Genomic DNA, 12827 nt, shown 5'->3' on the forward strand with positions numbered 1-12827 from the left:
TTTTGTATAATTCACGATTACAATATAATATTTTTACATTTTCGGAACATAAATTATTCACTTAATTTCATTTAGTTTAGATTCGGACGATGGGCAGCATCTAATAGCCAAGCTGAAAAACTGATTTTAAGATTCTATTAGGAAATATATCAGAGATTAAAAATTAGTAAACAAATATAAAACTTTACATATACTTATTACAAAAAGCATGCTTTTATAAGTACACTACAATGAAGACGAAAAATCTTAATGGAAGTTCTGGAGGTCATAGCAAATACCGTAAATGCGTGATTCATTGAAAAAAACATCATAAATGAATGTGAAAATTAAGAAAATTCTTAAAAATTAAATAAAAATTCAAATATATTATGAAATTGGTTGAAGTTCTATTTTAGTCAGAATATTTAGATATCTTTTAAAACTATAAACACACAGAATTCGGAATTACTAAAAGAATTAGCACAGGGTTTTTGGTTGTTTGTTTTACTACACCTTACTTTTTAAAAAATATACTTTTATAAGAATACAAGAAGTTGAAACTTTTAATTTTTATTAATTTCAATTTTTCAGTATTTAATAATTCTAAATATTACGGAATCTTAAAATGTATTTTTTCTCAAATACTGTACCAGATGATGCCACTCCCATGAAAACAAAAATTTGATCACATTAATCGATTAACTGATAATCAACGTCCTAAATAATTAAAACAATGCACTGGCATTAGTGGCAAAAAAAGTAAGTCTAGTTTTTAAAATTCCATGATTATAAACAATAAATATGTCAATTTAAATAAGTATATATATTTCCGTGAAACTTCGCTAAATACAGCATAAATCCAAGTACACTTACAGATTCCAAACGCCAATCAGCAGTTTTAAACTTCATTAGTTATAAGCCACTCTTATATCGAATTCATTCAGGCGAATTTAATAAAGTCAAATGCATGTACAAACCAATGGGTGTGTCGACAGCCAAAAAGGCAGCATCACAGATTATTAAATTTGCTACCTTTATTCAAAACACGATTATCTGATTGACAATATGCATACTTAAGAACAGATATCAAATGTTGTAAATTAATTAAAATCCCTCAAAAAGATAACAATGGCGACAGCAAAGAAAAAAGATTAAAAAAAAAATCAACAGAAAATATTCAACATTTAAATAAATTTCTTTTATCATTTTAGCAAAACTGATCAGCAATTTTGAATGCATGATTGCGTGGAAAATAGACAACAACAAAAATTATGTCACGCACGTAGAAAAGAGAAATCGTTCGTTTTACCAGAATTTTTCATTCAAATGCGCATGTCTAAAATTATAAAAAGAAAAAAAAAATCCACTTTCACATTCAGGACAAAGACTGGGAATTTTTCAGCACAAAAATAACTACCTTATTCTTCTTTTGTATTTGCTCAATAAAATTTAAAACACCTTTTTTGCCAAATGGCAATAAAATTTTTGCACAAGTTTGCCTCCCCCCCCCCTCAGAGAAAAGATACGAGTTATCTCTATCCTCACATCGTGAAAGTTACGACTTTAGAAGTTAAAATTTTAAAAAATATCTCATAAACTGTATGCGAAAAAAATTAAGTGAAAATACAATTTTAGTAAAAAGTAGTCTTTTTGAAGCGTGATATTTATTAATTTGAAAATCTATCCATGACGATGGAATGTCGTATTACAGTTTCCCGCAAAGGAATTTTACTACATCCTTTACAACTACCGCGCTGAGTCATAAGTTAAATGTCAGCACTGTTTCAATCAACCGCTTATAACTGTCATACAGAAAATCCCCAAGTGAAATATTTTAAATCTGAGCCACTATTTTATACCGTTTCCATCCATACGAGAAAAAATTGCCTCTATGTAGGTCTAAAGCAGACTCAACCCAAGTTTTTGAAATGAGGTCGTTTACACAGGTGAGGTCAGTCCACAAAACCAGAACATAAATATAAGCTCAGATAATTTCTACTATAATGTCACGAAGGAGAAAAATGCACATTTGCGTTCTTCAGAGGAGACAGTCTACTACTTCTCACAGAAAGGCATTTCTGACTCACTAAAATAATTTCTCCTTTTTTACAAGCTATTTCCTATTTACCGTGCTGCCGGCTTTTCATCTCAAAATAAACGAAACAAATCAAATGTAAACAAACATACAGGCGTTGACGTTAATTAAAATAAAGAGTCATTTTTGTTGTTGTTGCTGTTGATAAAAACTGGCAAAAGTATGTAATTATTTTTTTTTAAACTGAAAATGTATTATTTAGATAGAATTCAATAGCTTTATGAACACAGAATGTTGTTTTTTTTGTAAATTTTTGAAAGAGAAGAAAAAAAAAAGCCAAGAACCAAACCAATTATTAGACTGAAATGAACTAATTACTAGATTGAAACTCGCGGGAAACTTATCAGTTATGACCACACGAATTATAAATGCAAACGATTTCAACGACAAAATTAAAAGTTTTCATGTCAGTTTGAAATTCTGATTCTTTATTTGGCGGATTAAGTATTATTTATTGACAAAAATAATTTTTAAAAAAAAAAGAATCGTTGCTAAAACTGCTGAACAAATAGTGATGATTATTTTTGATGGCAGGTGACAGAAAAATCAACGAACTTTACTTTAAGTCCAGCTGTTTGCAGCAAATAGTTATAAAATATATTGTTATTATTTTGAGAAACAAATATAACCTAAAATGTTTCTTCAAAAGTTAGTTCGATTACATTTAATGGTAAAGAATGAAGCAATTTGAAACAAGTTGCTCAGTTGATGCTGCAGATTGCTATGTTTATACAACTAAACATAGTTTTCCGTTTAAAATATTACATATAAACACCTAAATTTCTAAAACTCCGACTACATTTGAAAAATGTAAACTTTGCAAGTATGAATATTATTGTTCGTGTTAAATTATTTTAGTCAGTTGCATGATTTCAAAAAAAAAAATGTAAATATGAGAGTTTCTTTATTTTCGATACATTTGATTTTTTAATAACAGCACATCGGCAGGTTAATAACAACGCAATAAATACAAAAACAGAAAAATATTCTTTGTCAATCTCCGATTGAATTACTTATGAAAAACAAGTAATTTTAAGATGCATTCTCCAAAATAAACCGCATTAACAGAAGGAATACTTAAAGCCACGAAATTCATACACTGCACTATGAATTAATTTTCATTTCAAAGAATATCTTTGACGGTACAATAAAATGCCCAAAACTTATGAATCAATCATTAACAGAGTCAGTGTTTTTGTCAGGTATATCATTAACAGCTATTTGTAATTTCATACAGATAAATTAACGATGCCCTAAAAATGTTAAAGAAATTAATTTTGAAACTTTTAAAATTAATTGAAACAAAAAAATTAAAATTAATTTTAAAAGTTTTTAAATTATCTCCATAAGTAATAGCAAAGACATAGCGATAGAGGAAGCAAAAATGTAAGTGGCATCAGGGTTCCGCCAGTCAGCAGTAATGTCAATAGTATTCGCTTTATTTAGCTAAATATAAAATTTTTTATTACAGTGTATTGCTTCACAAATTCTATTATTTGCAATGATTCATTCATAAACGGTCACTGCATGTTAGTTTATTAATTAACCCTTGAAAGAAAATTGAACTTAGTAATGTCAGACAATCATTGTTGCCATCAATTTTATGGTAATAATGGTTGTAACTTTATAAAAACAGGCACCAGTTAATGAGAATTTATTAAATATCATTTTTAGCTCAAGGGGGATTTGTAAACACTCCCGTTAAATGAAAGAGACAGTTCTATTACGATTAATCAATTCAAGCGAAATGATGAGTATCGCTCAGTCATTCAGTTTATAAAATTTGATATTGAACGCTTTGATTAAATTAATCTTAATTTTTAATTTAAAATGCAAATTTGCGCGGTACCACTTAAAAACATCAGATATCTTTCAGAACAGAACTGGGATAGAAAAAAGAATTAAAAATATAAAGTATAATCCAATTACGAAGTAAAAAAAAAAATATTAGTATTTCAAGATATGATTCACGTCTGTTTGCACTAACCCTCATAAACAAAGGGTTTTCGGAGGAATGTGGTTTCGAATTTGCGATTCCGAGAGAGAACTACGAAAAGCAAATGACAAGCGCAGTTCTATCAATCAAAGGCGGCTCGTCCATTAGGACTACAGACCTTCAGCAGTCAACCCCCGCGATATTATTTTTAAAGTTGCATTTTCGTTCTTTATCTATTTCCTTACTTTTCCACCTTGAGAGTTCTATTGACTTTACTTACTTTTTCAGTATGAAAGTTCGATGGTCCATAAAAATTGAAAAAAGGAATAAAAATGTAAAAAATCGGACAGAAAATGAAGAAAAAAAGAGAAACACGTGTCGGAGAAATTCGTCGTGATGCAGCCCACGAAAACGCACTGCACACATAGCATATTAATTAATTTCAAGACCAAAAGTAATCCTTTTACCTTTGAATTTAAAGGTTCTGGAGCAGCAATCACAGCAGACTCGGTTTGAAAAACTGAGTTATTATATATATATATATATATATATATATATATATATATATATATATATATATATATATATATATATATATATATATATATATATATATATATATATAACACTCTAATCTAAAATTTCGCTTTCCGTCTTTCATTTTTTCTTTTCTCTCATTGGTTGTTTATGCGCACTGATTTCGATTTTGGCGGCCTTAACATGCTTACTGGATATTATTTTTTGTTGTTAGAGATTACTCTACGAAAAAAAATAGTTGATAATTTTCTAAAACCTTATTCAGATGGAAAATTTTATGAGGGAACAGTTATTATTAATTATGACATGAAAATAAAACCCAAACAAAATTGCAAATCACTTATTGATCATCTTATTTAATATTCATATTTAAGGCCGCTTATAGGTAAAGTAACTGTTGTTTTAATTGCAATCTCTTGATAAATATGTTTTGCAGCATTGCTTATTTTTGAGTTGATGAATCATTCAGTGCTACTAATTAATATAATATGAGTTAGGAACTATCCGGGAAATAAATAATTTAATTGCAGTGTAATAATTTAATCAAAACTATATAGCACTTTTAACTGTCATTCAAACTTCAAAAACATTAAAACTGCTTATTTTTATTTACATTTATATATTTTTTTAAAAAAAAGGACAATTCCATGGAACTTGTTTTTGCATATACTAATATATGCGAATCACATAACATTGATTTTAATTATTTTGTATAAAAAAAAAATCTTTTTCACTTTGTAAGAAATCACTTAATAGTCTAAATAGGTTCAGATAATATATTCGGATTCTTTATATAAATATTTAACAAACCGATGAAGAAAAGAATCAAATTTAAGTTTGAAAGTTACTTCTTAAAATTAAATATGCTAGACTCATCAACCTATTATACATTCACCTCGTATTCTAATTTAGGAATATTGGATTTGATTTAGATTATTTTAGCTCCCAGTCTTTGTATACTTTTAAAGAAATATTGTAATTAACTCCCTCCTTTCCTTCCTTCAGCATTATCTTAACAATCCGCCAAACTTTTTAAAAAATTATGCCAAAAATTAAAAAAATGATCTCGACATTAAATCAGACTCTCTTCTACGTGCGTTGTATAATAAAAGTTGCGTAAAGACCTAAAAAAAGTACTAAAAAGGAAACTCTATTTTTGATATGTTTCTAAAGATACTGCTTTAATCTCAATTACGCCAAAGAATGCAAAAACAAAAGTACACATTTACAGAGGAAAAAAATTATTATAAAGAAAAAGAGAATGAAAGAACACAAAACTGAACAGGTTTTTTAAAAAAATCAAAGAAATAATAATACAAAGTCATAAGATTTAGAGACATTTTCTATATTTATTAAAAACTGGCCATGCGTTGGAAGTTAATATCCTCTCACAGGCGTTTTATGCCAATTAAAATTCCTTTTATAAAAAACAGGCAAAATGCATTATGACATAACAAAAGACAGGATTGCGATACTTTTTAGGATAGCACATGCTGAGGTTTCTTTATTTTTTAAAGAAAAGAAAAGTAAAGAAATTTATGAGTGTAATGGTCAGTAGCAAATCCTAGAAACACGACATGAATATCAATATAATTCTTTATTTAAATTTGTGAAGACAAGCACGAGAAGATTTCCACGTCGTCATGCATTGTCATATCAGCTATTTGCGTGTCTTATATCCATGACTTATTTTTACAAATGTTAACTATAAACACCATTAATCACTGAATACTTATTTCAAGATAGACAGATGCAAGCAACAAACTGGCTCTTCAATAACTAATAAAGAGATTGTCAGACTGGAACTGACAACTTTTAGAAACGCAATGCAGTGATTAGATCCGATTATCTATAAGCTAAATATGATTATCTTATAAGCTATTATGACTATAGCTAGCGCAGAAAATCCTGGATGCCAAATGCTTCCGGAAAAAGTTATTACTAAATGTGTCGAATAACAAAGTTAGCTAATTAATATGATTTCATGAATTAATTTTTCAATATAAAGAGAAATTGTAGAGAAATGTAATGATATTTACATCACGTTTTGAAGCAACACAAGTGCAATTTTAGAAAGGATCTTAAAAATGTGAACTGGGGTCAACTGACGGAGATGACATTTGAGATGGTAACTCCTCTCTAATTTCCGCGTCACATCAGCGAAATGTTTACTTTATGGCGTCAAATTTAGAAAACGCCAGGCCCACAAAAGAGACGAATCTTTCATGAAATCGTGTTTCGAGCTTGGAACCCTCTGACCCCGAACTCGAGAATTCACCAAGGACAAAATGAAATTAAATAAGAAAATATATAAAAACAACAAAAAAATTTTTCCATACGAGACTGTTTGAGAAAAATACAATCAAAACAAATATATTTTAATTATATCTAGATTTTTTGCGCTTTTTTTTTTCAGAATTTTTATATTTTTTAGATACAGCATGATTTGACCACAACATTCCAATCAGAATCGCATATTATAGCGATACGACTACTTCCTTCAAATGTATGAGTTTACATAAAGGAAATACTGGGATTATTTGAGGAAAAGCATTTTCACACAATCTTTAACATATATAAGTAATAATGAATGAAATTATCTTAACTAAAAAAACCTTTCATTAAAATTTGCTAAATAACTGAATTTTCTTTCATCTTTTACTAATTAATGCTCCATTTTCTAAATTTAGCTTCCAACCTGCGAATTTTCAGAAACATTTTTCCCAAAGAAACAACGTTGTAATAATTTTTTCCATGCAAAAAATGGTTCGGGAACGAAAAAAACTTATAAAAACCGATTATGAAGTTGCAATTCTGCAATGTTTCAAATTTTTAAGACTCGATTCATTTTTATTTCCCGCCCTTAGCATCGCGAAACTCCAAAAATTTTCACCTTGACTTTCGTTGTCAATATATCTTGTTTTTATTTTAAATATATCAATATAATTGCTAAAATTATAACTATAAAACTATTATAACTATAAAAATAAAATAATAACTATAAAAGTTTAAATTAAGAGCATAAAAGTTCTATTTGTATTAGGTAATGAACAAAGAACGCACGCAATTAGCCTTTCAAGTACATTCTAAAATTCCCGAGAGTCATAATAAAAACAATAAAAATTTTCGGTGTATTCTCACTGCGAATCAACCCAAAATAAAAAGTCAGGCTTTTGTAAATTCCAACTGCGTTTTTAAAATTTTATTCCCGTTTCAGGTGTGCCCTTCAAAATGGGCTGAACTCATAAGATTTTATACAAAGACATCGCCCTTTAGTGTTCTCACAACACCTTAATTAATATAGGCGAAAGAAATCTATGAAAGTCGGGAGAAAATGTCGTAAAAACTTCCCATATTCGTTTTAATAAGCTCGCCAGAAGACCAAATCAAAGCTCTCGGTTCAAGACCTGATAATGACACATAGCTATCAAGGAGAATTGATAGTCATATGTTGTCAAACCTGTCTCGAAAGATGCATGAAATGCAGTCTAACGGTTGTACTGCACGAAATCACAGAGAGGAGGGCCTTCATACTACCTATGCGTTGATGATTCTTCCGATTAGGTCATCAATTGTGACCGCAAGGACTTCTTATTTCCTATAAATGCCGGAGTTATCTGTAAACACAAAAGATATTCGTATTTCTCGTTTTACGATCGGTGCATTGACTCTTCGGTCTTTAGTACGCGATTTTGAAAGATAACGATTGTTATTTTAGAAAGAACCTTTTACTATCATTATTGCGCCATTTCTTTCTCGAGACAACAAGTACCAGCACTTACTATAGAAACTGAGGCGTTAAAGAACTGCAAAGGAAAACGTGTCAAATATAAATTATCTGACAAGTGAAATGGACTTTTCGGCATTTTTTGTACATATTATTTCTTTATATTTTCCTTTTTCCAATCGTCTGGTGAGACCTGACAATGACGCATATGGTATTCTTCATTATATGTTAGTTAAATTGTAAAATAAACACAATTTACAGTTTATTGTCAAAACAAGTTTTACAAGAAAGTGAAATAAAAAATTAAAGGAACGTTAAAAATAACAAAGTATTTTATATTTACAAAGATATCAATGCAATGCCTTACGGTACAAAAATAAATTTTCCGATAATAAATTTTTAGCAATATTACTTTCTATTGTGTTAAAAGTAGCATCTAGATTCAATAGAATAAGAGTTAGAATGTTCAGTTAAAAAAAAAAAAAAAAAAAAAAAAAAAAAAAAAAAATCTTAATTTTAAAGGAAGATGTTTTGATTCAATCCGTGAATTCTCAGCAAGTCCCTTTTCACAGGAAAAATAACGCAATAAACAGCACATTTTAAAACAACAATTTCAAGTTGCATTATTAGATTTTTTTTTTTATTTTCATTAATTGTTAACTTACTTTACTAACAAATCATTTATCACTAATTTTTCTTTTAAATGCTAATAAATGTGCGCTAAATTCAAAAGCGATCTTGATTTGAAATAAAAATGAAACTTTTAAGACTATTTTTCTGTAACAATAGTTCAGTTACTTCAAGCAAAAAAAAAACAAAAAAAAAAAACATGCAAAACAGGGAGGGAAAACTGAATTTTTTCAAAAATACGCAATCCTGCTGAAAGATCAATTAAATAGTAACAAGATCCTTACAAATGTCAAAATAAATATTTAATATGATAAAACAGGTTCCAACAACATATATCTTTCTTTAAACTTCATTTATCAACGTCCAAATTCACTAAAGAAATACATTTATATAAATTCCAAGTAGCCCTATTCCAAAATTAAAGCACAAGTAAAAGAAAGTTCTTAAGAAAATCTGTATATCAATAATAAAAGTTCCTTTTTAATACATTCACTCTCGAAAGGTATAATTAATTACCAACCAGATAATATGACGGAAGACTTTTTTTTTTTTCCTCCAATAGAAAATAACATTTAAAATTTGGAAAATAGTCTATAAGATGCAAAAAAGCATTGAACCTTTCCCTGTACAATTGTTTTTGCAGCTGTGAAGTAGCAAAACTATTGATGAAAGGTGAATGGTTTTAAATCTTCACTAGCAAAATGCAAAAATAAAAGAGATGCTAAAAACGAGAAAAGTAATACTAATAGTGCAAATTAGTCTAATAATCTCAAAGCAATGAATTTTCCACATCTACGTACAAAAGAAATGCATCTCCAAGCAATGAAATTAAAACTTGGATCATATTTATATATTTTTACATCATCATAAAATTATATTTTCTTAAAAAAATAACATCCAGTAATAATTAATACCCAATAATAACAATAATGCGCCAATTATTAATTCAAAAAATACTCTGAAAATCTTCAATAATTCTTTACTGAAAATATTTACATCATTTTAGGATTGATTTAAAGTTAACTGAATAGGTTGATATATTTAATAGCAATCACGCAATTCGATTTTCCTAATTTTATTTTCTACAAGCGGTTTTGTTTTTATTACAGAAATGCCATAATAAATTTTCCAGAAACGTAACATCACGTGCTCAGTAGTAACTTTGCGTTCATTCACCTGAAATCGGTACTAACGAAATAAAACAAACAAAAAAAACATCGCTTTCAATAGCTGTATTTCATAAAACAGCTTTCCTAGTATAAATATCCACAGCCATTTAAATTTCAGTTGCGTTTTGCAAGCACTATATTATTTACAACTGCTAGAAAGCAACAAAACCGTTGTTCACAACATAGAAAGAAGCAACAAAGGGTAAAAACTAATATCTGATACCGCAACGCCATCTGTGATTGATTTCTTGCACTATTTTAAATAAAACATCAGCGTATTTCGCATTGATAAAAATGCAAACTTATGCTCTTTCTGCTCGTACGCAAAAGAGCATAAAAAAGAGTAGCTTCTAAATTCAAGAATAAGGCATCATTTCTAAAAGTAAAATGCTGATAAAAACATAGAAAGAAAAAAAGGAAAATTACAAATCAATGCATCAACTTTCATATCCACACACTTCGGTTGGCTATACCGCGACCCCCCTCCCATTTTCAGATTAAAATATTTAAGAAATAAACGTCATTTCTAGTTTGAAACTGAAAATAACCGTATTTCAAAATTTTGAAGCTAAGGGAATTTTAAGAAAGTCCTACCAAAATTACAACACATTAAATAAATTCCCAAAACTTTTTTCTTTATTCAATCACAGAAAATATTTCTAAGTTATAAGAAAGTTTTGTCAACAAATTAAAAGAAGCAAATCAAATTTTATATTAAAATCTTGCAAGATCCAGACTTTTAAAATTGTTATGCAAATACACTTACCTGAAAATAAAGTAACAAACCGATTTGTTCTTGTCATCATGCTTATTAATATGTGTTCTAAATACGAATAAATAAGAGAAAATGAATTTTTGCAAGCGATGGCGCTTTAAAAGACAGGCCAGGCCTTCTGAAGAGCAAGGATTTGCAAGTGCGACTAACTTGAACACGCTGATCTGACGCCACTGATAATTTTAGATTCCCAAAAGCCTTTAAAATGTTCGAGGAAGATACTTAAAAACATTATTATCTTTCAACACTGCAAAATTTTTATTTTAATCGGTAGAACAAGATTTAGTTTACAAACGGTGATTTACAATAAATCTTAAGAGTATGTTGTGACATTTTAACATTATTTATTTTTATTTGTTCTTTTACATTTCCCTAGTTTCCTGAAAGGAGAAAAAAATGCCCCTGAAAAAAAAATATATACTCATCACTTCAATATATTGCACAGCACGATTTACGATGTTTTAGCTCAAAGAAAGCAAGGGTTACGAACAAGAATGAATTTGAAGTAAATATTTTTCTATCGCTCGTAAAAGAATGTTTAGGAACGATATGAACGTCCCAGCTCCCCGAAGTCGAAATTTATTTTAGGCAGTCGAGACAAGACGGCCACACAGAAAATGCGTGAAACGGAAGCTAAGCAATCTGCAGGAGATATTGAAAAAGAACAAAGCAGAGAAAATTTATTCTTCACTTTCGCAGTGTTAACACTCAAATAATTCGGCATGCGACAGGAATGAAAACTTTTCGGATTTCTTCACACCAAGCTACGTATACGCATGAAATGCGAAATTAATCAAGGAAACGATTTACTTCGTCGCTTTAAAATACTGTTATTTTACACATTTTTATTTCACTAAATTTATCTCATGCTTGAAAAGACGAGGTTCAGTGATCATTTTTTCCCCCCTCACTTCTTGCTGTTCTTTAACTCTGAATAATTTCATGTTCTCAATATTTTTATATAATATTTTTATATTTTTAGAAATATGAAACAATCATTTAATTTTATTTAGTTTTGATTCAATACAAAAAGCGCCTTCAAAGAGTGAATTTTGGAAAATTAACAAGATCAAATAATTATAATATTGAGTTATGAAATTACTAAAAACTAAAAAAGATAATAAAAAAGGCGTTTAAAAACTATCAGTTCGTGCTTAATAAATAGAAAAATTTATCAAAAAAATTGGAGGTCAAAACAATAATCAAAAATTACGAGAGGGAAACTAAGCCAGCATACCAAAAGAAGGAAAATTCTTAAATACTCATTAAAAAAATTATGAATGTTATTAAAATCCCAATTTACTTCGAACATTTACCGTTTTGTAGTTTCGTGTCCCGTTTCGAATATCACATTTTTACAGTTTTTGCTTTGACACCCAAATTTTTTCTTAATAAATTATATTTTATATTTTACAGCACTAATGCAGTTTTCTGGTTGTCTCACTTTTCATAGTTGCCCATGAGAAGGTTTTCAATTCTTATTATCTTACTTATCTGGGAAAACGGTTAAAACTGATAAGCTAAAAAAATAATCTAACAGAATTTACACACATTATTTGAATTCAATAGAGGCAGCGGAACATTATTATATAGATGGAAAATTTTTATGAATGTTCGTTCCCTCAAATCACCAAAACATCCAAATTTTCTGCTCGTGTTTATTTAACTCGAAATGGCAGCGATATAGTCAGAGATTAGGGCTGCTTTCCTAGTATAAACTTAGAAGCCTCAGTAACCGCAAAATAAACCCTGTTGTCTACTTCTATGTAATTTAAGAGATATAATAATTAATAAAAATACAATACATTTATAAAAATAATTCAGTATACAAATTTTCAAAATACTCGGAAATGCTCAACAAAAACCGTAGACACGTTTTAGACAGACAGATTACTCTGTTAATAAAAATTTAATTATGGTCATATTAATTCAGAAAAATGCACGATTGAAAAATCGCACCAAAGAATATTCCAATAACA

General features: G+C 28.8%; 1 protein-coding gene across 2 annotated transcripts in view; it reads right to left on the reverse strand.

Moving 5' to 3' along the window:
* The window catches only part of LOC129958160 (disco-interacting protein 2-like), a 187148-nt gene that overhangs the window by 122398 nt on the left and 51923 nt on the right, over nt 1-12827 (reverse strand). The window contains exon 1 of one of the 2 annotated variants that reach the window (XM_056070400.1): nt 10840-10894. The exons of the other annotated variant lie outside the window; for it this stretch is intronic. Coding sequence (XP_055926375.1) covers nt 10840-10879 — 40 coding nt within the window. The 5' untranslated portion in view covers nt 10880-10894. Of the gene's footprint in view, nt 1-10839; nt 10895-12827 lie in introns of those variants that run through there. 2 annotated transcript variants of the gene reach the window in all.

The sequence above is a fragment of the Argiope bruennichi genome, chromosome X1 (assembly GCF_947563725.1).
Source record: "Argiope bruennichi chromosome X1, qqArgBrue1.1, whole genome shotgun sequence".
Classification (NCBI taxonomy): domain Eukaryota; kingdom Metazoa; phylum Arthropoda; class Arachnida; order Araneae; family Araneidae; genus Argiope; species Argiope bruennichi.